The sequence below is a fragment of the Cyprinodon tularosa genome, unplaced genomic scaffold (assembly GCF_016077235.1).
Source record: "Cyprinodon tularosa strain WSP-4 unplaced genomic scaffold, ASM1607723v1 ctg538, whole genome shotgun sequence".
Taxonomy (NCBI): Eukaryota; Metazoa; Chordata; class Actinopteri; order Cyprinodontiformes; family Cyprinodontidae; genus Cyprinodon; species Cyprinodon tularosa.
In genome coordinates this window covers 258296-284131 of record NW_024039272.1, presented here as the reverse complement: position 1 = coordinate 284131, position 25836 = coordinate 258296, and the positions used below count along the sequence as shown (strand labels likewise).

General features: G+C 45.3%; 1 protein-coding gene across 2 annotated transcripts in view; it reads left to right on the top strand.

Annotated features, from left to right (window-relative positions):
- The window catches only part of LOC119796139 (sodium-driven chloride bicarbonate exchanger-like), a 63401-nt gene that overhangs the window by 16924 nt on the left and 20641 nt on the right, over window positions 1-25836 (top strand). Inside the window, exons 1-13 of one of the 2 annotated variants that reach the window (XM_038304557.1) lie at window positions 2265-2505; window positions 7785-7866; window positions 11507-11647; window positions 11730-11868; window positions 13581-13741; window positions 13815-13964; window positions 16663-17028; window positions 19114-19220; window positions 22876-23033; window positions 23924-24011; window positions 24088-24234; window positions 24312-24415; window positions 24489-24663. In XM_038304557.1, the coding sequence (XP_038160485.1) occupies window positions 2497-2505; window positions 7785-7866; window positions 11507-11647; window positions 11730-11868; window positions 13581-13741; window positions 13815-13964; window positions 16663-17028; window positions 19114-19220; window positions 22876-23033; window positions 23924-24011; window positions 24088-24234; window positions 24312-24415; window positions 24489-24663 (1827 nt within the window). In that variant the 5' untranslated portion in view covers window positions 2265-2496. Of the gene's footprint in view, window positions 1-2264; window positions 2506-7784; window positions 7867-11506; window positions 11648-11729; window positions 11869-13580; window positions 13742-13814; window positions 13965-16662; window positions 17029-19113; window positions 19221-22875; window positions 23034-23923; window positions 24012-24087; window positions 24235-24311; window positions 24416-24488; window positions 24664-25836 lie in introns of those variants that run through there. The other variant, XM_038304556.1, reaches the window with a different exon arrangement.

Below are 25836 nucleotides of genomic sequence, written 5' to 3'. Positions count from 1 at the left end.
AAAATAGTCTGAGTAGGTATGAACCGATGCAGATTTTGTAAAGGAAAAGTCGCTCACATTCAGAATTTAAACTTGTGAAAGTTCTTTAAATCTGAAATGATTCCATCCTGTTCAATAAATGATCAGTGTTTTTAATTCAGAGTAATTTTCATGTGAATGTGCTTTACTGGAGGCATCCATGTTTGTCAAAGAACACTACTGCCACCTACTGGTTAGTGACATTGTCACGGTGCGGTATCGGCTGTTGATCAAGTCCCAGTGCTGTATCTGGTGTTTGTCACAACGCGCTATTATCCAAGTCATCTTGAAAACATTCTTCTTCCAAATGTTGGCTACATATTACGGGTTTTTTCTCTGGCCAGAAGTTCGATGGCAAATCCTCCCTCTTCAAGTTGGCGATCCAACGACCAACCCGTCCGTGGAGGATCAGGAATCAGAAAGGTGGAATAACTCTTTTTTTTCCACTTTTACCCGATGTATTCCAGCATCCAGCTGCCATGCACGTGGGCATTGTCAGTTTCACTATAGCTCTGGTGAATTTCAATGGTGAAGTCCTCTGGAAATCTTCAATAATTGTTGTTGATTGCAGATGTGTCTAGTAGTTCCCATTGATTTAGCTTGGAAAGCGGGGAGAATGGCGCTAGGCTTACCGCACCGTGACGTCACTGCTGGAAGATGGCAGAAGGGAGGAGTTAAGGTCTGGTTATCGTATAGCAGCAGTGTGTCGCAGACATTTTTGATTTCTGGCCAATATTGAAGCGTGGTCTGCGAATGTTATTCCACGCCACAACGCCAGAGGGCCAATCAGGAACTAGCAGTGGGTCTAGATACGGCCGAGGCGGCGAGGAAATGGGGGCAAGTTTGTGCGACAAAAAGAGCGGGGATCCAGGTGGAAGAAGGATCCCAGCGTTCTCGCGCACCTCGCTCTTCTAGCTGCTCCATCTTCAGTCGTTTTCCACAATGGCGGTCAGACAAACAAAACGAGCCGCTAAGGAACCAAACAGGAAATATGCATAGTGTAGAGCGGATGTAGATTTGACCAATCAGAGGCCTCCTGTCTGTCTACAATTTTAGATAGGTGCAGCAGAGTGTCTGTGGAAGGGGCGGGGCCTATCTGCGTTCACTGCGACACACGCAGACGACCTGGTTTCTGAGTATAAACCGGACTTTACTATATTTGGGCAAAAATGGCCGCTCCCAGAAATGGTTTTTATTTTTTTACTGATTAACGCTAAATTCATTAAATCACTGTGAGCGTATTAATTTAAGGTCTAAATATTGATCCATTGATTATTCCTTGATGAGCCGAATAAGAACTCCTCATGTGGGAAAGTTTGAGTTTCCCCTGCTTTCAGTTCGTAAAAAGTCTTCTTTGAGGAGCCTTTGGCTATGCCATCGTTAATCGATTAATCGAAAAAATAGTCAACAGATTTACAGTTGCCTTTTGTATCTATGCTTCTTTTTCTATGTCTGCTTCTGTCTCCTTGAACCCCAGTGGGCCTCAGCAGATGGCCGCTCACACTGAGCCTGGTTCTGCTGGAGGTTTCTTCCTGTTCAAAGGGAGTTTTTCCTCTCCACTGTCGCTACAAGCATGCTTAGTGTGAGGGATTGCTGAAGAGTCAATGAGTCGATGCAATCAGCTGGTTTTCCTTAGATAGAAAACTTTGAATCAATCTGACTGGATGATCTGGTTGAAATATTTCTGTAAAGTGACCTGAGATGACATGATGTGAATTGGAGCTATAGAAATAAACTGAATAGAACCAGTTTGCAAAATAATCGTTAGTTGCAGCCCTAATAATATTATATTATATATAATATATTATATATAATATATTATATAAATGCAAAATGTTTATATATTTGTGGGTCTTTCTGTCAGCCTCTACTCTCCAGTTAATTAATAGTCGATTGTTAAATTAGTTGATTATTTCAGTAATCGATTAATCTGATTGGTTCAGCCGTAAAATCAGCCAAACGTTAACGATGGTCAGCAGACGGACGGAGCAGCCATGCATGGCTGCTGCTGATGCAGATGTTTCCAGCTGCTGCTGTTCTGTGAATCAGTGACCAGAGATTCTGACCGCTCCGAACCTCTGTTCATTATCATGTGTCAGAGTTCTGACCTGCAGAGGTTCAGGAGTCCGGTTTGATCTGCTCTGTTTACCTTCTTCCTGCCCAGAAAGGTGGATGCCACCCAAGCTCCGCCCCCTGCCTCTGACTCTGCAGTGTTTTGTTTTTTTTCTTCTCCCCCAGCGGTTCTGTTTGCAGAGTTTCCGTCATGCCGCTGGCTCTGAGTGCTGCTCGGTGAGGCAACAGCTCTGCTATAAATACAGCCGTGGTCTCTGGCGGCGCGGCGTTTGGGTTTCTGCTTCTGGAGTTTTTGTTTCTGAGCAGGAGGAGTTCAGATCTGCTGCTTTCTGTTCCTCCTCCGTTCTGCTGCAGCCATGGGGGACTTCTGGGGGGGACATTGCCACTCAGAGGGTGGCCCGAGGGATGTCTCTGGTATGTATCTGCTGGTTCCGGTGGCTGGGGGTGCAGTGCGGGGGGGGGACAGGTGCGGGTTCAGTTGGGGTTCTGGGTCGTTAGAGAACCGGAGCGGCTCGGCTTCATCTCGCAACATTTGAGGAAATGAGAGTTGGACAGAAGTGAGAAAGAAACATCCTGTTGAGCGTTTCTCAATCAGCTCATCTGTTGCTTTCACTCTGTCAGAACCAGAACATCCTGGGTCTGCTGCTAAACCGGGCCAGAACCCAGAACCACAAATCCTGCAGGAGGATCTGGTGAGATGGAACCATGATCTGAACAGAACTATCATCTCCTCTCAGCTGACCGGTTCTGGAGCGGCGTGGGGCGCTGGGTCTAAGGTCCGGTTTGAGGCCCGCTCAGAGGGAAGCTTTGGACATGTCAATGAATCTGAAACCGGATCGTAAAATCTGAACCGTCTCCGGTTCTGTCCGGGTCTTATTTTTAGATCCTCCAACCGTCCTGAGGTCCGTCTCCCACAGAGTTTTCTCCTCTCCGTTTTACCAGATTTTAGTCCAGTACAGCTGGATCCGTTTCCATCCGACCCGGTCCAGGTGCGCTAATCTGGACCAGCAGAACCCAGATCGTTAATCATCAACAGGAAGGAGAAGCTGCTGCTGAGAAGAAGCAGAACCAAACCTCCATGAACCGAGGCGTCAAAACGATAATCCTGCTTCTGCTTCATTGGTTTCAGATCATTCACTGCAAAAAATACTAATTTAAATAAGTACGTTTTTCCTCGAATTGAGGAGGTGAGTGTGACACTTTGCTCATGGAACACGACAATTTAGATGTAAAATAGGAAATAACAATTATTGTCTTATTTCAAGTGCATGTTATCGAATTATCCTAGTTTAATGAAATTTAATTTCCATTGGCATTTTATTTACCTGCTCAAATGAAGGGTAAATACATTTAATTTAAGACATTTATACTTATTTCTAGGTGGTTTTGGCAGTGTAGGAACCGTTTTTATTCTCAGCTGGTTCCATCCGGTCCAAAATGGGCCGGTTCTCTTGGCTTCATTATGGTTCCAGTTCAAGCTTCTTGGATCGGTTTGGTTCTGATCTCCAGATCTTTGCTCTGCTCTGGTTCCTCCCTCCATTCATATTTCCCTTCAGCATCTGGCTCGTCAGACGGAGACCAGGTGTGGAGTCCGTCCGCCTATGGAAAGCCTTTTTAACATAAATTCGGTTCCGTCTGACCATCCACAATTACGTTCCAGATATCTTTAAATACATTTTGACTGTCCGGAATGGTAATGTAAGATATCTGTATTTACATTCTGATTAGGAAGAATAATAATTCAAGATATCTTAAATTACATTTTGCCTAGTCAAAATTCCTTTCAAGATATCTCAAATTACGACAACGGATTAGTCATTTAAAGCGTCACACGCTGGTTTAACTTTTCCTCCTTTGGATCAAACTGACGGTAGGGATTTTTTAAGGAATGATCCTCCTGGAAACCCATTAAAAAGATCATTACACATTTTGACTATATATATCTTTAATGTAAAAGCTGAATAATTCAACATATCTTTAATTAATTTAGAGATATCTTAAAAGGAATTTCGAATAGTCGAAATTACAATTCAAGATATCTTTAAATTTGTTTTGTCTAGTCATCATTTGCTTTTAAAGGCACACTATGCAACATTTTTCAGTTAATTAATGTGTTCCATAACGTTTTGGATGATTAAATGAGTCGTTTCAGGTCGAGCAAAGGTTTTCTCTGCCGCCCTGGTGGTCTGTAGGGGAAATACCGTACTTGCATTTGCAGGAGCCCTTGGCCCGCACCCACAGGCTCAGAAGTCTTGTGCATCGCGAGAGTCGGTCTTGCTTTACGGCGAGAACTGCTACACGCCCTCAGTGAAAGGCGTGCTAGTTGCTAGCGCAGTGGCGATATTTGTGCAGTTATCATGGCGGAACCGGCGAGAATTTTCAAACTCGAAATTTGGAACAAAATAGTCACTTACCGCAGTAGACATGGTGATTCGTTGCGTTTGCCTGTCTGCTAAGCTCAAAACAACCGCGCCTGGCTTTACGGAGAAACCAGGAGAACAGCTGAGCGTATTTACGACAGTGCACTTTTACTTTCGCCCTCTGGGGGGAGCCTCGCTGGAAAATCAACACCGGTTGCATAGTGTACCTTTAAGATATCTATAATTGAGTTTTCACTAGTCAAATCTGCATATCTCCTATCCTAAAATACATTTAAGATATCTTGAATTATGGTGGCATTTGAGATATCTTTAATTAGAATTATGACTAGTCAAAACTAAAATCGAGATATCTTGAAATTACCTTATAACTAGTCATAATTTAATCGTGGATATCTGAAATGTGTATTTCAGATAGTCAGTAATTCCTTCTAGATATCTTAAATTGTCGTCTTCATACAAGTTAATGGTAAATCTGACGTCATTTCACCAGTCAGAATATAATTAGAGATATCTTAAATTGCTAAAACGTCTAGTCATAAAACAATTTGAGATATTGTGAATGTAAAGGTGTTATAACCGAATTTATGTTATAATGGCTTGCCATAGTCCACCTGTCATGTATTGTTGGTTTGGTTGATGTTCAATAGATGAAACTATTGACCCAGTCTGACCCGTCAGACCGATCCGTTAAACTCGGGCTGATGCCGATGCACCCCGGCTGGCTAAGGCTTCGTTCACGCTGCAGCCTGCAGTGAACCAAACCCCATTATTTTTATTTTATTTTTTTACAGTGTCCTGTCTGGCGATGTGGCAATAAGAATAATTGTCTTGATGCCAAAAAGAGCGCAACAGATTTTACTTTCACAAGTGGAGCAGTACGGTGATAGCCGCTTGTTTCATGCGTATAAATTGCTTTATTATAATTATGCAGGGAGTTTTACAGTTTATATGGACACTGCGATGTAAGTAGAGCAGAAAAACAAGAAGAAGAAAAGAAAAAAAGAGAAAAGATGAAAGAAAGAAGAGATAGAAAGGAGATAATAGTTATATTATTTTTTTGCTCATATGTGATCTGGATCTGATCTTTTCACGACAGTCTGAACAGCTCACATCTGATTTTTCTGGAATGCGACCCAGAACAATTGTCTGTGATCCTGAATCTGATACGAATCGGATCTTTTCAAATGCGATCTGTGTCTGAGCAGCCAGGTCGCATTCATCCGACCTTACGCCATTAATACCCGACATAGGTCAATATTCTGCGTCTTGCTATGAAGAAGCAGCAAGAAGACGATGATGCGGAGATTAGATGAAAAGATTGTGTTTTTTAGGGTTGGGAAAGATCCTAGATGAGCTCCAGTGTTCTCAGATCGGCATACCTCTGGTCAATACGCATGCGCCAGACGTCAGTTTTGCATTTATTCCTTTAGTTTATATGAAAAATAGACTTTAAACGACCTCAACAGGCGTGTTTCCCTTTAGCCCCTTAAGCCCTGAGGGTCTTAGGTCCAATTAGTGCCTGAAATTCCATATGTGAATTAAAGCAAGTACAGCTCACAAACTATAATTGTTTGTATTTGTATAAAAGAAAAGCGTTGAGGAATATTTCTCAGGTGGAACCACTATTTTAAATGTCACCATGTCTGATTTATAAACAAAGAAAAGAAAAAATTTTACCTCGTCACATTTTTTCCCCAAAATAAACTCTGCAAAACTCCATAAAGCCCGTTTGAAAATCTGGATGAACCCTCAGACTTTATAGATCCTCATCTTGACTCTAAGTCAGGCTAATCTGGACTGAATAAGTTAAAGCTTGTTTGTTCCACAAAGGTTTCAGTGGACAGAGGGCTAGGAGGAAATATGATTTTGGTACAATGCCAAAAAATGCAAAAAAGCATCTTTCCACTCATAAAAGGAAATCTGGTCAGACAAATATTCTGATTTAGATTATTGGAGACCTTCTGCATCCTTTGCTCCTAAGATTTACTCATCTCATTGAAATGTACCAATAATTCCACCAAACTGAATAGAAAATAGGAACAGAGTAAGGTTATGTAAAGCGTGCCGGTTACATCACCTGAAATGGTCGCACAATGACCTCCGACCCCTCCTTGGAAAGGCCTGAGCCTCTAGTTTCCAATGATCCTGGCCATTAGTGGGCGGGGCTAAAAATAAAAACGTAATGTTGCATTGCTCCCACCGAGTCCTAGCCTCGTGAGACCATCCTGATCTCGCGAGCTTTCAAGGTTTCACTCGCAGATCAGTCTGGAGACTCTCCGTTAAAGGAAATTTGGAGCCGTTCACCAAACGAACGTCCAATCAGCGTTGGCTTTGAGGCGGGTTGAGGTGTGACGCAACGAGAAGCGCCACAGTTCAGTCTAAAGAACATGGCGGCTTCAGCCGATGTAACTAGCGTTAGGGTGGCTATGGAGCAAGTTTTATGGGAATTACAGAGTATTTCTTCACTGAAAGAAGAGCAAAACACTGCTCTGGAGGCTTTTCTCAGAGGAAAAGATGTTTTTGCTCTTCTCCCGACTGGTTTCGGCAAGAGTTTGATCTATCAATTGGCTCCTCTTCGTCGTCGCTCTGTTAGTACGTCATATACTTCGTTGGTCTGATTGGTTTATTTGGTCCGTCTATCACCAACATAGGCCAATCAGCTAACCAGTATTTTCGCCCATTAAAATTACTTCAACAGAAGGTTTCCAGATGGATATGCGGAGCCAATCCATGTTGGAGACTCAGAAAGTCCCCCATCTAAGGTGGAATTTTAAATCTCATTTTATTTGTTTACACAGCTATAAAACAAAAAGTATTCGTGAATTTTGTATTTTTTTTCTGGAAAGATGTAGAAATTTTAAAGAAATTAGAAAGGCGAGTGGATGAAACACCATGTGACTGTTTTGGCTATTTCTATAATCAGCTGGAGTCAGCTTCACTAAAAAAAAATAAATAAAAATTAAATAGTTTTTTTGTACATGACTAAAGGGATAAACGGGTATTGACTGTGGGTGTGCTGAGCTGACAGAATGTACCGTCCATGTTTGCTTCTGTAAACTCGGAGCACGCTGGCCTGTGACATCATTGCGTTCTCTACTGCTCATGCGGGACGCTTGCGTTGTACGAATGCAGTTCACACAGGAGATCATATCCAAGTCGCATATGTTTGGAAATGTGAACGGCAACGCAGCAAAAACTAAATAAAAAATCAGATTTGGAACCTCTGCCGTGTTTCTCCCGTTTTTAACCCGGGTTAGACTGGGTTTGTTGGTTCTGTGCTGCTTCTGCTGATGAGCTGAATGTTTCCCGCAGGGCAACGATGAGGAGGCCGTGTTGGACCAGGGCAAGACCAGCTCCACCCTGCACACCAACTTTGAGAAGGAGGAGCTGGAGAGTGAGTCTTTACCAACACACACACACACATGTTGTGTCACAATATCCTTGTGGGGACCTTCCATTGACTTCCATTCATTTCCCACTAATTTATATGGCCTAACCATGACCCTTGCCCTAACCCTAACCATTACCAACACATACCTATCCCTAAACCTAACCTAAACTCAATTCACACCTTAGTCCTAAACCTAACCGCCCCCCCAAGAAGAGAAACTTTCCTTATGGGGACCAGTTGTTGGTCCCCACAAGTACCTATGAGTCCCCAAAATGTAGCATATTCCTAGGAAATTGTCCCCACCAGGTATTAAAGACATGGCCACACACACACACACAGAGCGGCGGTGCAGGGAGGGGCCTGCAGGCTGTGTGTTCAGCCCAAACACAGAGTAACAAAACGGGCCGGCTGTGTTTTCTCTGGGTTCAGTCATGCTGATCCACCTGGAGGAGACATTTCTGAACCAGCATCAGGTCCCTGACTCCTGGTTTTCCTGGAAATTCCCATTTCATCGGATTAAGTCAGAAACTTCTGGACCATTTGGGCTCGTCACTCTTTTCCACATCAGCTAAAAAGAGTTTAGTCTTTAATTCAATTCAGTTCATTTCTATAAAGCCAATTCACAACACGTCATTCAAGGCGCTCTCTTCATCCTCTGACATGGGAGCTGGCTCGGAGCTCGTCTGCCTGACTGACTTTGAATCAATCTGACTGGATGATCTGGTGAACTGGAAAGGGACCTGAGATGACATGATGTGAATTGGAGCTATAGAAATAAACTGAATAGAATTTGTATATTGCCCACCCCAATCTGTTTTCTACATTTTAAAGTTGTAGGGAAGTCATAGTTAAATGTCTTAAACATGTTAAACATCTAAAAATTTTCTTTTTATCAGACCATATCGTCCCAAAATCTTCTATTAAAAAAAAATCCTGTCTTAAAATCTTTTCTTTTTCCGTTATCTTCTGCAGGCCAGTTAGTTCTACGTCAGCCTGAACACCTAAATTCAATTCAATTCAGTTTATTTATATAGCGCCAAATTCACAACACATGTCATCTCAAGGCACTTTACAGTTCAACCAGATCATACAGTCAAATTGATACAAAGTTTTCTATCTAAGGAAAACCAGTTGATTGCATTGACTCATTGACTCAAATACAATCCCTCACACTAAGCATGCTTGTAGTGACAGTGGAGAGGAAAAACTCCCTTTTAACAGGAAGAAACCTCCAGCAGAACCAGGCTCAGTGTGAGCGGCCATCTGCCGAGGCCGACTGGGGTTCAAGGAGACAGAAGCATAGATACAAAAAGCAGCTGTAAAAGGCGGCCCCGTCCAGGAAACACACAGCCAGGCAGACGAGCTCCGAGCCAGCTCCCATGCCAGAGGACGAAGAGAGCACATCCACTCAGTCACGGTCAGAGAAACAGGACTACACTGGAAAACAGGCCAAGCTCCAACATCTAGAAACAAAGGTGTTGATGGCAGCAGCACAGCTGATATTTCTCTCCAGGATGGAGTCACAGCCAAACAGGAACAGACCAGATGAAGCTACTATGAGAAAAAGCAGAGAGAGCAGAACGTTAGAGATTGAACTAACAGATTCTGCAGAGTGGGAGAATAGAGATAGAATGAAGCAGAATGATGAAAAAGGGGTCCCTATGTCCTCCAGCAGTCTAAGCCTATAGCAGCATAACTATAGAGATAGCTCAGGATAACCTGAGCCACTCTAACTATAAGCTTTATCAAAAATGAAAGTTTTAAGCCTAGCCTTAAAAGTAGACAGGGTGTCTGCCTCACGGACTAAAACTGGTAGTTGGTTCCACAGGAGAGGAGCCTGATAACTAAAAGATCTGCCTCCCATTCTACTTTTAGAAATTCTAGGAACCACTAGTAAACCTGCAGATTGAGAGCGAAGTGCTCTGATAGGAACATAAGGAACAATCAGATCTCTGATATCAGATGGAGCTTGGCCATTTAAGGCTTTATATGTGAGAAGGAGGATTTTAAATTCTATTCTTGATTTAACAGGAAGCCAATGAAGAGAAGCCAGGATAGGAGAGATATGATCTCTCTTTTTTATTTTCATTAGAACTCTGGCTGCAGCATTTTGGATCAGCTGAAGGCTTTTAACTACAGTTTGTGGACTTCCTGATAGTAAAGAATTACAATAGTCCAGCCTTGAAGTAACAAATGCATGGACTAGTTTCTCAGCATCACCCCTGGACAGGAGATTGCTCATTTTTGCAATGTTCCTCAGATGAAAGAAGGAAATTCTAGAAACCTCTTTGATATGGGATTTAAATGACAGGTCCTGATCAAAAATAACACCAAGATTTTTTACTTTATTATCTGAAATCAGTTTAATCCCATCCAAATGAAGTGACTGGCTAATCAGCTTCTTTTTCAGAGACTCTGGTCCAAAGACTATAACTTCTGTTTGTCTGCATTCAGAAGCAGAAAGTTAAGAGTCATCCAGGTTTTTATGTCTTCAAGACATGCCTGTAATCTATGTAATGGGTTAGCTTCATCTGGATTATAGACAGATATAGCTGGGTATCATCAGCATAACAGTGAAAATTAATCCCATGCTGTCTAATAACTCTACCAATTGGGAGCATGTATAAAGTAAAGAGAATTGGTCCTAGCACTGATCCCTGTGGTACTCCACAGGTAACCTTTGAGCGTGTTGAAGATCTATCATTAACATGAACAAACTGAATTCGATCAGATAGATAAGATTTAAACCAGTCTAGTGCTGTTCCTTTAATTCCAACAAAATATTCAAGTCTTTCTAAAAGAATATTATGGTCAACTGTATCAAATGCAGCACTAAGATCCAACAGGACGAGCACAGATACAAGTCCATTATCTGAGGCCATGAGAATATCATTAGTGACTTTCACCAGAGCTGTTTCAGTGCTATGATGAGCTCTAAAGCCAGACTAAATTCAGCCAATCATATAATCAACGGTCATCTGTCAATCAAATGTTTTCGGTCATAGCATCTTGATTCATGTGTCGCAGCTAATATACGCAACAGTTGAAACCAGAATTCTTTCCTTTTCCATTGAGTTGCGTCCCAGTGTTCACGGGGATGGACGTCTGTGTCTTCGGCAGGCGTAGAGCTAACAGAACTGGCAGCGTTGCGAGGCAAGGGCTCAAACATGTACGGCTGGAAGCCTTCTACACCAAACCAAGCTTCTGCTGCCCTGGCGTCCTCTTCCACAACATCTTCGTCCCCGCTTTCCTCCTCTAAATAAAAAATGGATGACGGAGGAGACTGATCCACGACCTCCGACACTAAACTCTCCTCCTCTTGCATGTTTCCTCTGTCCATAGCGTTCCTTGACAGCGTCGTTTCTAAGTCACCAATTTAGTGCTACTTGGTCCCAATGGAATTTCCCATTGGGAACCTGCTAGCACTAAGATGCTAACTGGTTAGCCTTTATTCACTCGTGTAAAGTCGGGCACCACTCGGGAGAATTCAGAAATGCAACCGTTGGAACGGCCGCTTTCCTACGACTTTAAAAAGTGATATTTCTTCTCTAGGCTTGACATCAGTGAATGTTTAACAGATTTGCTCCTGGTTCTCTTGGCCTTCAGATGAAGCAACACTAAAACCTTCTGGTTTCTCCCTCAGGCCACAGAGCCGTGTATGTCGGCGTTCACGTCCCTTTGGGCCGTCAGAGCCGGAGGCGGCACCGCCACAGAGGACACAGACATCATCGGAAACGGCGGGACCGCTCTGACCGGGAGGATGGGCGAGAATCTCCGTCTTATGGTCTGTATGGGATCGGTGCGTCCCCCGCTGGGAGGCGTCCGATGAGGCAGCAGTGACGGAGGGTCTGACCTTCTCGCCGCAGACACGCCGTCCCAGAGGGTCCAGTTCCTGCTCGGCACGGAGGACGACGACGAGGAGCACATCCCCCACGACCTGTTCACCGAGCTGGACGAGCTGGCCTTCAGAGACGGGCAGGCCCAGGTGTGGAAGGAGACGGCCAGGTGAGCTCAGACGTCCTGTGATCCTTCTGAACCGTCCGCATCAGCGTCTCTGCTGCTTCATGCTTTAGTCTTTCTGGACCGGATATTTGGGAGATGCGCCATTTACTAAAGTGTAAATGTAACGAAAATCGTCTCCAGCCAAGAGTTTCCTCCATGGCTAAAACCAGGGAACATACATGAGGCTCAGTGGATTTAGTGCAAGAAGTCATTCAAGCTCAGAACGATGGGAATTAAGGCAGTGGAGTCGCACATGCGAAGCACGAAACACAAAGCGTCAAAATGGAGTTACAGAGAAACAGCCGGTATTTCTCAGTTTAGTTCCACCCTTGTCTCTGCAACGCCTCCACTTATCACCAAATCAAACATACTAAGAAAACCATACAAAGAAAAATAGCTGCAAAAAAGTAGGGATGCACAATATTGTGATTTTGGTCGATATCCGATATGCCGATATTTTAAAACTCATGTAGCCGATAACCGATATCGATACCGATGTTAAAGCTGGACAAAAATAAGTAGTCATTGAAAATAGCAGTTTTGTTATCCATTTCTGACACTTTGAAAAATAATATACTCAAATATATTTTCATATGCTGATATCAAATAGATTTTTAAAAACGCGGTATCGATCTATTTTACTTTCAAAATCTGGTGAAATTTCATCGTTCTGTTACAAACTCTCGTGATATTTTGCAAATTCTTGTGAGATTTTGTTAGTAAAATAGATCGATACCGTGTCAATATATCAACATATAAAAATATGGCAACATTTGGTGAATGTTTGGGGGAATTTCGTAGCATAACGATGACATATAGCAATATTTCATTAGTAAAAGAGATTGATATGGTGTTTTTAAATGGCAATATATCAGCATATGAAGATATTGGGATATTTTAATGGATCAATATTTTTTCCCTCGTCTTTAGAAGTTTTTAAGTCTGTAAAAAAGAAGTTTTTGAGGAAGAAGAAGAAGTAGTATTTTTATTTTTTTGTTAGACTTTAGAAACTCAGAAGCTGATCAAATATCGGGTCAAATATCGGTGGGGGGGCCGATGTCCGATATTCAGGTTTAAGGCTGATACCGATAGGGGGCCGATTATATCGTGCATCCCTACAAAAAAGACTTAGCACTGGTTATGTTGGGGCTTTAAAACTGATTAGTTTTGTTCCCTGCTAAAACAAAGTTTGTGAATTCAGTTAAATAATTGTTCAAATATATCTGTCATTTGTGTGTTTTTAGTTTCTTCCTGTATGGGAAGCTTTTCAAAATGTGAAACATTAGTGCAGTGGTTTATGTTAAAATAAACCTTTAGGTTAAGTTGTCGCAAGCAGGTTTTTCTTGTGTTTCTTGTGAATTTTGTCTTAAATTTTTATATCAAGTGGCGTTAAAAAGTCTTAAAAAGTATTAAATTTAACTTCCTTTATGCTGTAGGAACCCTGTTAAAAACAAACAACAGATCCAGATCTTACATTCCAGATTCCACTACCTACCATGTTTTTATTATCATCTCTCTTTCCCATATTTAATTTTCTGTGTCCAGATGTTTTATTTTACTGGACCTGCTAACTTCCGCCCTCAGTTAGTGACGCCATGAAGGCGTTAACCCAGCAGGTCTCCCCTGCAGCGTAACGGGGGTTTTTGCTCCGAGGCTCAGCGGTGTGGTGCGGAAGGAAGATGCTGCTGCTGAAGTGTTGTTCTGTCCGTGTTCAGGTGGCTGAAGTTCGAGGAGGACGTGGAGGACGGCGGCGAGCGTTGGAGTAAACCCTACGTGGCCACTCTGTCCCTGCACAGCCTGTTCGAACTGCGGTCCTGCATCCTGAACGGCACCGTGCTGCTCGACATGAGAGCCAACTCCATCGAGGAGATTGCAGGTCAGCCGGCCGGTCGACGGCGAGCCGCTCGCTCGTTTCAGCTCGTTAAACACCTGCTGTGTCCTCCTCTCAGACATGGTGATCGACAGCATGCTCGCCTCCGGCCAGCTGGAGGAGGAGCTGCAGGACAAGGTGAGGGAGGCCCTGCTGAAGCGTCACCACCATCAGAACGAGAAGAAGCTGAGCAACCGCATCCCGCTGGTCCGCTCCTTCGCAGACATAGGCAAGAAGCACTCCGACTCCCACCTCCTGGAACGTAACGGTGAGGCTCCGGCGCTCCTGTCATCCTGCGCCCCATTCTCTGCTTTCAGTCCAAACACGGACGATCGGTTGATCATCCCATCCTGGTTTCTCCTCCTTTAGTTTCCGTCTTCAGCCTCCAATCCAACTCTGGTGAAGTTTGGGCTTTAAATGGTCCTGGGAGCTTCACCTTTAGAACTTATTATTGAGGGAATTTTGTTTATTTCTTGAATTTAATCAGAATATTTGAATCTTTATCGTCGGGCAGAGTAACAGGATGACACGGCGGCGGGTGTCTGGTTGGAGCATGTCAGCATGAACGCGGAAACCAGAAACCTGGTCCTCATGTGGTAAAGTTCTCGTCTTTGAGCTGCGTGTGGGTGTGGCCTTCGACTGTCATGACGTCTCATTAACAGAGTGTTTAATGATCAGCTGAAGCTGTCGTGTTATTGGACCCGCCTGCTGGGTCGGCTAGCTAACAACCAGCTAACAACTCATAACGATGAATATTGGTTGTGGGGTCTCATTAGAGGATGAGAGGTGTCCATACGCCAACTTTCAGCCATCAGTGGGAAACTTGTTTTATTCTTCTGGTTCAATTTGCATGTTTTCTAAGTTTTTTGGGCTGTTATATAAAGCTTTGAACTCAACACTGATTCTGATATTTTGAATTGAAAAACCTTCCTGGATGGGAAGCAAAATGTCTTCAAACTTGGAAACAAAGTCAGTAGATTGTTTTTTAACTTTTTTGGAAGCAAGCATACATATCCTAACTAATATATTCTAATAACCTAAAACAAAATGCATGGTCTGGTTGTTCCATGTCAGGTACTCCGGTCATTGACTTGACTCTACCTCACAGTAGAACTGCAGTCAGTCCCTGGGCTAGCATGGCTATCGCTGCCCCTACAGGGTTAGCATGGCTATCGCTGCCCCTACAGGGTTAGCATGGCTATCGCTGCCCCTACAGGGTTAGCATGGCTATCGCTGCCCCTACAGGGTTAGCATGGCTATCACTGCCCCTACAGAGTTAGCATGGCTATCGCTGCCCCTACAGAGTTAGCATGGCTATCACTGCCCCTACAGAGTTAGCATGGCTATCACTGCCCCTACATAGTTAGCATGGCTATCACTGCCCCTACAGAGTTAGCATGGCTATCACTGCCCCTACATAGTTAGCATGGCTATCACTGCCCCTACAGAGTTAGCATGGCTATCACTGCCCCTACATAGTTAGCATGGCTATCACTGCCCCTACAGAGTTAGCGTGGCTATCACTGCCCCTACAGAGTTAGCGTGGCTATCACTGCCCCTACATAGTTAGCATGGCTATCACTGCCCCTACAGAGTTAGCGTGGCTATCACGGCCCCTACATAGTTAGCATGGCTATCACTGCCCCTACAGAGTTAGCATGGCTATCACTGCCCCTACAGAGTTAGCGTGGCTATCACTGCCCCTACATAGTTAGCATGGCTATCACTGCCCCTACATAGTTAGCATGGCTATCACTGCCCCTACATAGTTAGCATGGCTATCACTGCCCCTACATAGTTAGCATGGCTATCACTGCCCCTACATAGTTAGCATGGCTATCACTGCCCCTACAGAGTTAGCGTGGCTATCACTGCCCCTACAGAGTTAGCGTGGCTATCACTGCCCCTACATAGTTAGCATGGCTATCACTGCCCCTACATAGTTAGCATGGCTATCACTGCCCCTACAGAGTTAGCATGGCTATCACTGCCCCTACATAGTTAGCATGGCTATCACTGCCCCTACATAGTTAGCATGGCTATCACTGCCCCTACATAGTTAGCATGGCTATCACTGCCCCTACATAGTTAGCATGGCTATCACTGCCCCTACATAGTTAGCGTGGCTATCACTGCCCCTTCATAGTTAGGGACTCATTTCCCAATGGAATCAGCTTTATAGTCATGTTGGGAGACTTCTTTGATTTTATTTATTTAGCTCAGGCTACTCGTAGGCCCACCGTCCGCCAAATGTTGAAAGGGCCAAATTACACAGCATATCACGGTCTAGCGCAGGTCTGCTCAAGTTCAGTCCTCAAGAGCTACAATCCTGTAACTTTTAGATGCAGCTCTTCTCTAACACACCTGAATCGAAACGCTCAATCCCCTCATTTAGCCCAGCAGAGGCAAGGTAACGAGCCACTCATTTCATTCAGGCGTGTTAAAAATGGGTGCATCAAAAAGTACTGGACTTGAGCACTGCTGGTCTAGCAGTTTTTTGTTGTTTTTTTCCCCAGTTTTGTTATCTATCAGTTAAAACTTATTCGGTCATTAGACACGCTAACGCTACAGATGCTCCTGACTCGGCACAGTGCCGCTGTGCGATGCTACTATCGTTTAGCTTTGTTCTCCACTGCGGTCAAAGGTTTTATTTTATTCTCAATATTTTTATTGACTACGGGAGAAATGTGACCTTTGGCTGAAAGTTTCCACCAAATGTGGATCTGGATCATTCGAAGCCAAATCTTCGTCATATTTGTGTCCATGGCAAGCAGCCTGATGATGTTTTTGGTTATGGGGGAATGGCTCCGTTTCCGTGGTAACCCAGAGTGTTGCTGTGAAGCCAGTTTGCGTTTTTGCATGACTTGGTTTGATCCGGTTGGTCTCCGATCGATGCTCAGCGTCTGTTTTCTTCCTCCTCTCTTCAGGGGAGGGCCTCTCCTCCTCACGCCCCTCCCTCTTCCGCCGCCCCTCCCAGGCCTCCTGCTGCACCCCTCCCCCGTCCCCCCGTGCATCCTACGTGTTTGGACGCCTCCTCTCTGGCCACTCCTCCTTCCCCCGCAGCGCTCCCACCCTTTACGGCCAGAACAGGCACCTGTCGGAGCCCCTCCCACCTGGACTGAGCCTGCCTCTTCATGGCCACGCCCCCTCAGGAGGAGCTCCACGCCGCCGCTCTGCCCCGGAGAAGCTGATTGGAGGAGATGGGATTCCTGAGGTGCTGATTTTCCCTCCTGAGGAGGAGACATTTACCCCGGATGAGGTCCAAAACCAGCAGGCTCCTAGGGGCCAAGCAGGCAAATAAGATGCATGGCATGGCGTCCAACCCCCCCCCCCAATCCCACCCCCGCTGGTCCTACTAACATCCTGCTCTTCTTTTTATCTTCTGATCAGCTGCTGCATCAGACTCTGCTCTAGATGAAGGAAATAACCCTGACATACCCTGTCTATAAATTTTAGTTCTATATCCCTGTAACTTATAACTGTTTCGCATATTTAATTATCTTTTTATCTTTTTATCTCATTCAGTAACCTAGTAGGTTCCTGCTTTGTTATATTTTATAAATGTGTCCCAATCAATGTATAGGAAAACGTTTTTTCTTTTTTTCTAAACGGCATATAATCTAGCTGGCAAATTAATTGGCTAAAATGTATCTATCCATCTATCTATATCTATCTCTGTCTTTCTCTATCTATGTCTATCTTACTATATACATATCAATCTCTATCTATGCATCTATCTCTATATCTATCTGTCTTGATCTATCTATATGTGTCTCTAATTATATCTGTCTCTCTGTGTCTCTGATCTATCTATCTCTATGTATCTCTACCTCCATCCATATATCTATGTATCCATTCATGTGATGGATGAATCCTGCCGATACCAGACTTGCTTCAATTGATGGAGAGATTTCCATCCCAGTCAAAAGGATTATACCAGGGAGGGAAACGGAAGAAAAAGAGAAAACTTTTGAATGAATCGTTAATCCACCGATTTAAATCAATCAACATTTGGGGATTTCCTTAACTGATTATTTGTATCCCTAATATGAAACTTTAAACGCATCATATGCTGCATGAAAATGCTTCTGATTTGGCTTCTGAAGGTCAAATGTTCAGATATCCAGTCACCATGAAAACATGAGCTCCTTTAACATCCCGGCTTTCTTTGTGGAAAGTTGTTGCAGATCTGTGGTTCAGATGGAATCCTGAGATGTTTGAAAAGCAAATCGGGGCCGACGGCCTGCATGAGCCACGGCATGATCGGTTAATGATCTACAGGTGTCAGCTGGAGCCGACCAGAACGGGTCCAAATCCCTGATTCCTCATTACCTGAGCAGCCGTTTGCTTTCTGAGGCAAACAGGAACGAGTCACAGAGCGTGACGAGCAACGGTGTCAGCAGCTATGAGACAGTTTGCAGCAGTTCCTCTTTCCTGTCCGACTCGACCTCGGCCGCCTGATCCGATCCCTCAGGCCCTGCTCGGATTATTGGATCAGTGGTTCTAGCAGGCTGACGCAGAGACTGGAGTTACTGGACCGTGACTGGACCCTGAACCACAGGCTGACCCTTTCTCTGCCTGTGTGTTCCTGCTCAACGTGGGGAAATTTAACTGCTCCTCACTTCCTGCTCTGCTAACAGATTTAGCACTGAGGGATGAATCGAGGGTCGGTTAGCGATTTAATTCACAACACATGTCATTTCAAGGCACTTTACAGTTCACCAGATCATCCAGTCAGGTTGCAGACAGAAGCGGACATAGAAAAAGAAGCATAGATACAAAAGGCAACTCTAAAAGGCGGCCTCGTCCAGGAAACACACAGCCAGGCAGACGAGCTCCGAGCCAGCTCCCATGTCAGAGGATGAAGAGAGCACATCCAGTTAGTCACAGTCAGAGAAACAGGACTACACTGGAAAACAGGCCAAGCTCCAACATCTAGAAACAAAGGTGTTGATGGCAGCAGCACAGCTGAGAGCCCAGAACGTTAGAGATTGAACTAACAGATTCTGCAGAGTGGGAGAATAGGGATAGAATGAAGCAGAATGATGAAAAAGGGGTCCCTATGTCCTCCAGCAGTCTAAGCCTATAGCAGCAGAACTATAGAGATAGATCAGGATAACCTGAGCCACTCTAACTACAGAAAATATCATTAACAGAACCGGGACCTCGTCAGCCTCAGAAAAGTAACTGTATGAATTAAGGTCAAAACTCCGGTTCTGGCCTAAAAGACAATAATCCTGAGGTTTGATGATTGAACATCTGGACATTTTCAGTACATTGTGATAGAAAATTAGTGAAAGGGCTTTAAAATGTGCAGGAAGTGCGGTTGAGGTCAGGATGGGTTTTTAGAAGGTGGTTCTGACTGTCCGTCTCTGCAGGGCTGCTGGCGTCGCCTCAGTCGGCTCCAGGGAACCTTGACAACAAAATCAGCGAAGGGCGCATCAGTGGAGGCAGCAGGGAGAACAGCACGGTGGACTTCAGCAAGGTAACCAGCTCACACACCCGCTCCAGTTCTGAGAAACAAAAGAGGTTATGGGAGGTGGACTTAGAACCCACCGCGGGCCTTCATCATCTGCCACAACCCGACAAATCTGAGCAGAAACCTGTGAATGGGAACTTTTCCGACAGGCAGTGGTTTACCTCTGTACCGCCGACCCGTTTCTTTCATAGGTGACGCTGTAGGAACCAGATCTGTTGGGGTCCTCCTTCCTGCCAGTGGCGTTACGCTACATGATTGGCTGAACGTTGCCACATGATGTAAAACATTGTGGTTGCCTAGCGTCATGGTGCCAAGTCACGAGCATCTGTAGCATTAGCGCGTCTAATGACCTATGAAGTTTTACCTGATGGATAACAAAACTGAAAAAAATCTGTTTCTGGTGAACAAAGTAACTGTTAGAGCGTGATATAAAGAGCTGGGTAGCGCTCAGTAGCTAACAGGTTAGCCTCTTTTAGCTCAGTCAGTTAGCCATATTAAGCTACACAACTTTTATTTTCTACAAATAGAATAAGTTTTATGTGTCTAATCTTAATAGGGCTTGGTCTTCATGACGTAAGCACTTTGCGTCGCCGCCATCTTGAATGCCTCTTTTACCGCTGCTTATACTACTACCTACAACTACCGCGTCTTGTACTCCCTCCCAGCCGTGTTTTAATTTGATTAATTTCACCTTAACTTGATTTCAACCATGGTAAACCGTTGCTGTATTGTGGGCTGTAACAGCGCAACACTTGATCGCCATGGAAACATAGAAAATGGGTTAACTTTCCACCGCTTTCCTGCCTGGAGGCGTAACCACGGAGACCAAGCGTCAGAGATAAAGAGTCGTCGGCTAGCTTGGATCGCGGCTGTAAGACGAGCGAACATAACTTTCCACAGTATTCCAATGTCATTGAGAGTGTGTTCCCTGCATTTTCATTCTGGTAAGTTAAAGATGCACGGTTTTATTTTATAGCCTACAGTGTTTCTTTCCTTCAAAGTTGGGATCTTTTATGGTAAAATAATAAAAACGGCAGCGGGAAAAGGCTCAAATACGCGAGAAACCCGGAGGGTTGGCAGTTAACGTTACTAACTACACCTTTGAAACACATAGCAGCTAGTTAAAAGTACATTACATGCGTGAGTGGTTGTTAGCACTAGCGGTTAGCAGTTGCTAAACTAGCAGGTTCCAGAGCCCGTCTGGTCACAGCTTACCTTCGTACGGATTACTGTGTTCCCACTGTTTGCTGGCTTTATGATCTGCAGCTCCTGAACCCATCCATTCATGAACTGCACATGAGACTCCAAGGACTTGTAGCTTGGGAACTGTTTTGAAGTATAGGCGCTCACTCATCGGTGCTCCACTCATTGTTTGGAACTTTATATGGATCCAAATGATTAATAATGCTGATTTTGTCAACATACCGGTCCCTGGCTTCTCTATTTAATGTGTCCCGGTAAATTCCAGATCCTTTTCGGGATTTTAACATCTTTTTTCTCTCTACTTCTACGTCTCTTCTTTCAACAACAACATTGTATCAGAGCTATGTTTACGTTCGTGTAGCCCTCAATATGGCCGCCACGTCCCACAATGCAACGCGGATCCCGAGCCTTATAACAATAATTTTTTGTCACCTTATTAAATGGCAGAGCTTTAGATCATCAAGGAAATGTAAAATAATAGCAAATATAGGTAATAATATGTTGAGACTCTGAAAGAGATTTGATCCTTCAGCAATGGATGCAACACAGTTTGTGTGAGTGGAGTTGCCATATGTTGATGTCATAAGAAGGGGCGGGGCCTCGAGCAGATCTGGTATCTACACCAGCACCAAGCAGTCCTCCAATAGCGTATTAATCTATCACCATGGTAACACTTATTGTTTGTCTTCCAAGATGGGGGTGTCTTTAAGTTTTATGACCTTGTTATAAATGTTTTATAATGGCTTCATGTGGGAAAGAAAAATCTGCTGAGTCACTGTCAGACACGATGGTTTAAAACAACAGGAATCAGCAGCTCAGTATACCCATATTAGGAATGTTGGAGGCAGGAGCATTTCTATATCTAGAGGATAATCACTCATGCTCAGTCTGTGAGCGTTGCATAGATTCTGGTTCAGTAGAGGACAGATTCAGTCTGATTAGCTCAGGGGGATGAAGGCCTTCCTCACACAGATTAGTTCCAGTGGTTACGGGAAACACTTCCTGTTGCCCTTTCTAACTCGAGACTTAATGCAGAAATGAAAAATAAAATTGGAGAATGCATTTTAAAGACAGGAGAAGGAGGTGGGGTAGGAGAAGAAGCTGCTGGAGTTGATGCGTAGTTTTAAATAATGTCGACTTAGGTAGGCCGTTTTAGAATTTGATAAAAGCACTCTGTTGTTCCATTTGTAGATCACTCAATGTAGATCATTACTGGTCAAATCACTACTAGAATGAACTGTAATAACTGATTTTCTAAATCAGGAAGCAACATGCTAGGAAACTGGAGAGAACATTGCACTCACTAATGACTTTCTCATTGTATCTGTGCTCGTCCTGTTGGATCTCAGTGCTGCATTTAATCCAGTTGATCATAATATTCATTTAGAAAGACTTCAATATTTTGTAGGAATTAAAGGAACAGCTCTAGACTGGTTTAAATTTGATCTATCTGAGTGATTCCAGCTGGTTCCGGTTCTCTTGCTCTCTGACCCAGTCTGACTGTCTTTCCTCCAGACTCTGAGGCCTTTTGATTCTTTTGGTGACGTAAACACGAAGCAAGAGCAGATTCTGTAAGATTATTAATCTCCTTTTGGGGACGCTCTAAACGTTCTGGAAGCGGACCGTTAAGAGCGCCCCGCTTCCAGAACGTTTAGGGCGTTCCGCCTCTAGAGCGTTTAGAGCGTCCCGCTTCCAGGGCCTCTAGAGCGTCTTGCTTCCAAGGAGTCTAGAGCGTCTCGCTTCCAAGGAGTCTAGAGCGTCCCGCTTCCAAGGAGTCTAGAGCGTCTCGCTTCCAAGGAGTCTAGAGCGTCCCAGGGCGTCTAGAGCGTTCCAGGGCATCTAGAGCGTTCCAGGGCGTCTAGAGCATCCCAGGGCGTCTAGAGCGTCCCGCTTCCAGGGAGTCTAGAGCGTCTCGCTTCCAGGGAGTCTAGAGCGTCCCAGGGCATCTAGAGCGTCCCAGGGAGTCTAGAGCATCCCGCTTCCAGGGCATCTAGAGCGTCCCAGGGCGTCTAGAGTTTTAGTTTATTTAAAAAAGCCCTAAGATCGTCCCACCAGGAGGCTGGCGTATACCTCTGTAACCAAGGGAGCGCAGAGGTATGCCTGCTAGTGACGGTCCGCTGGGGCGGCAGGACCAATCAGAACCTGTGTGGCGGAGGCTGACGGCTCGTCTCTCTGCAGGGTTGTCGGTGTGTCTGTTTGCTGCCGGGCGCCGGCAGAAGCCCGCAGTAAGTCAGCTGTCAGTCAGTCTCCATCATCCAATCAGAGGCCTGTGCAACTGTACGCGTCGTAGTGGTGCTCTGTGATTGGCTGGTCGCTGGCTATGGTGTTACCTTAAAACTGTGTCCGTCGGCTGTGGTGTTGATGTCATTGATCGTGCCAAACAGAACCCGAGCTCTCCTGTTGGTTCCGAGGCCTTTCAAAGTGAAACTAGGGTAAAGCGTCGGTTTCTGTGTTTCAGGTGGACATGAACTTCATGAAGAAGATCCCTCCTGGAGCGGAAGCCTCCAACGTTCTGGTTGGAGAAGTGGACTTCTTGGAACATCCAATAATCGCCTTTGTCCGCCTCTCCCCGGCCGTGCTGCTGACGGGGCTCACTGAGGTCCCCGTACCCACCAGGTGGGGGAAGGGGGTTCTTATCCCATCTGCCTCTCTTTTAATCAACGAAAAAATAAAAACCCAAACTTCTATGTTGATATATTCTTAAGTTTCGATCGATACAACAGAATTCTGATATTGATATCGTCGATTAAAATATACTGGATGCCGCTCCAGATGTCTGGCCTGAAATCTTAAAAAATCTTCTGATATAATACTTAAGAAGGAAAAAACACATCTAACTCCGATCATTTGGAGCTCCAAGCTGCAAATTGATTAATCTGTTAATTATTTTTTCAATTCAATTAGTAATTGGATAGCCAAAGATTCCTTAAAGAGGACTCTTTCTTAAAGAACTTGAGGAGTTCTGAATAGAGCAAAGATTTTTTATATTAACTGCAAAATGTTTACATATTTTTTTTTTTTTACAATTTTGTGTTATTATTGATGTAAATGGGTCACTTTGTCAGCTAAAGGCATGTTTTAAAAGTCTTTACACTCCAGTTAACTATTAATCGATTACTAAATTGACAATAATTGTAATAATCAATTTATCATGATTAATCCGATTAATTATCTCAGCCCTAATTTTAATTTTCCATGGATGGATTTGTTTCTTCCAAATAAATCGTAATGAAAAAGTAAAAGAATCAGTTTCTTGTTTGAGTCCAATCATTACGTCTCGGTCATGTTAAACAGATCAGAGATAAACCGCATGAACAGCTGGGTTTAAACATACTGTTATTTCTTGACATATGTCAACAAGGTCTAAAGTATGAATATGAGAATGAGTGGGACTATGCACATTTTGAGTCCAAGATGGCATCCAGTAGGGATATTAAAATTCCCTACTATAATGGCCTTGTCAGTAACACTTCTGATGTCCATTTGGGTTTGTTTGTCTCCGTCAGGTTTCTGTTCCTGCTGCTCGGCCCATTTGGTAAAGGCCTGCAGTACCACGAGATCGGACGCTCCATTGCCACGCTGATGACGGACGAGGTGAGCTAAAGAAGTGGATCAGGTTTTGGTTCTGATTCTGCAGAACGTCGTTTAGATCCCTTTTGCCCTGCTGCAGGTCTTCCATGACGTGGCCTACAAGGCAAAGGACCGGAACGACCTGCTGTCCGGAATCGACGAGTTCCTAGACCAGGTCACCGTGCTACCGCCGGGAGAGTGGGATCCCAGCATCCGGATCGAGCCGCCCAAGAACGTCCCGTCTCAGGTGAGAATGCCACCAAGGCGTCCTGGGCGCCAACCCGTTCAACGGTGCGTTCTCTGACACCCCATGTATGTCTGCAGGAGAAGAGGAAGATACCGGCGCTGCCAAACGGCTCCACCCACTTCTCCGAAGCGGTGAAGGAGATGGAGCATCACACGGGCCCAGAGCTGCAGAGGACCGGCAGGTCAGTGTGTGCTCCGCTCAGGTGGGCTGTAGTCCCCGAGCGGTGCTGATGTGACCCTGGGTTCCCCCAACAGGATCTTCGGAGGCTTGATGAACGACGTCCGCAGAAAAGCGCCGTTCTACTGGAGTGACATCAAAGACGCGCTGAGTCTGAAGTGTTTGGCCTCCATATTGTTCCTGTACTGCGCCTGCATGTCACCCGTCGTCACGTTTGGAGGGCTGCTGGGAGAGGCCACCAAAGGGAACATCGTAAGAACCAGCTGGTTCCGGTTCTCTTGCTCTCTGACTCAGTCTGACTGTCCTTCCTCCAGACTCTGAGGCCTTTTGATACTTTTGGTGACGGAAACGAAGCAAGAGCAGATTCTGTCAGATTATTAATCTCCTTTTGGGGGCGCTCTAAACGTTCTGGAAGCAGGACGCTCTTAACGTTTGGAGCGTTCCGCCTCTAGAGCGTTTAAGAGTCCCGCTTCCAGGGCGTCTAGAGCGTCCCGCTTCCAGGGCGTTTAGAGCGTCCTGCTTCCAAGGCGTTTAGAGCGTCCCGCTTCCAGGGCGTTTAGAGCGTCCCGCTTCCAGGGCGTTTAGAGCGTCCCGCTTCCAGGGCGTTTAGAGCGTCCTGCTTCCAGGGCGTTTAGAGCGTCCCGCTTCCAGGGCGTTTAGAGCGTCCCGCTTCCAGGGCGTTTAGAGCGTCCTGCTTCCAAGGCGTTTAGAGCGTCCCGCTTCCAGGGCGTTTAGAGCGTCCCGCTTCCAGGGCGTCTAGAGCGTCCCGCTTCCAGGGCGTTTAGAGCGTCCTGCTTCCAAGGCGTTTAGAGTGTCCTGCTTCCAAGGCGTTTAGAGCGTCCCGCTTCCAGGGCGTTTAGAGCGTCCCGCTTCCAGGGCGTCTAGAGCGTCCCGCTTCCAGGGCGTTTAGAGCGTCCTGCTTCCAAGGCGTTTAGAGCGTCCCGCTTCCAGGGCGTTTAGAGCGTCCCGCTTCCAGGGCGTTTAGAGCGTCCCGCTTCCAGGGCGTCTAGAGCGTCCCGCTTCCAGGGCGTCTAGAGCGTCCCGCTTCCAGGGCGTTTAGAGCGTCCCGCTTCCAAGGCGTTTAGAGCGTCCCGCTTCCAGGGCGTTTAGAGCGTCCCGCTTCCAGGGCGTCTAGAGCGTCCCGCTTCCAGGGCGTCTAGAGCGTCCCGCTTCCAGGGCGTCTAGAGCGTCCCGCTTCCATGGCGTTTAGAGCGTCCCGCTTCCAGGGCGTCTAGAGCGTCCCGCTTCCAGGGCGTCTAGAGCGTCCCGCTTCCAGGGCGTCTAGAGCGTCCCGCTTCCAGGGCGTCTAGAGCGTCCCGCTTCCAGGGCGTCTAGAGCGTCCCGCTTCCAGGGCGTCTAGAGCGTCCCGCTTCCAGGGCGTTTAGAGCGTCCCGCTTCCAGGGCGTTTAGAGCGTCCCGCTTCCA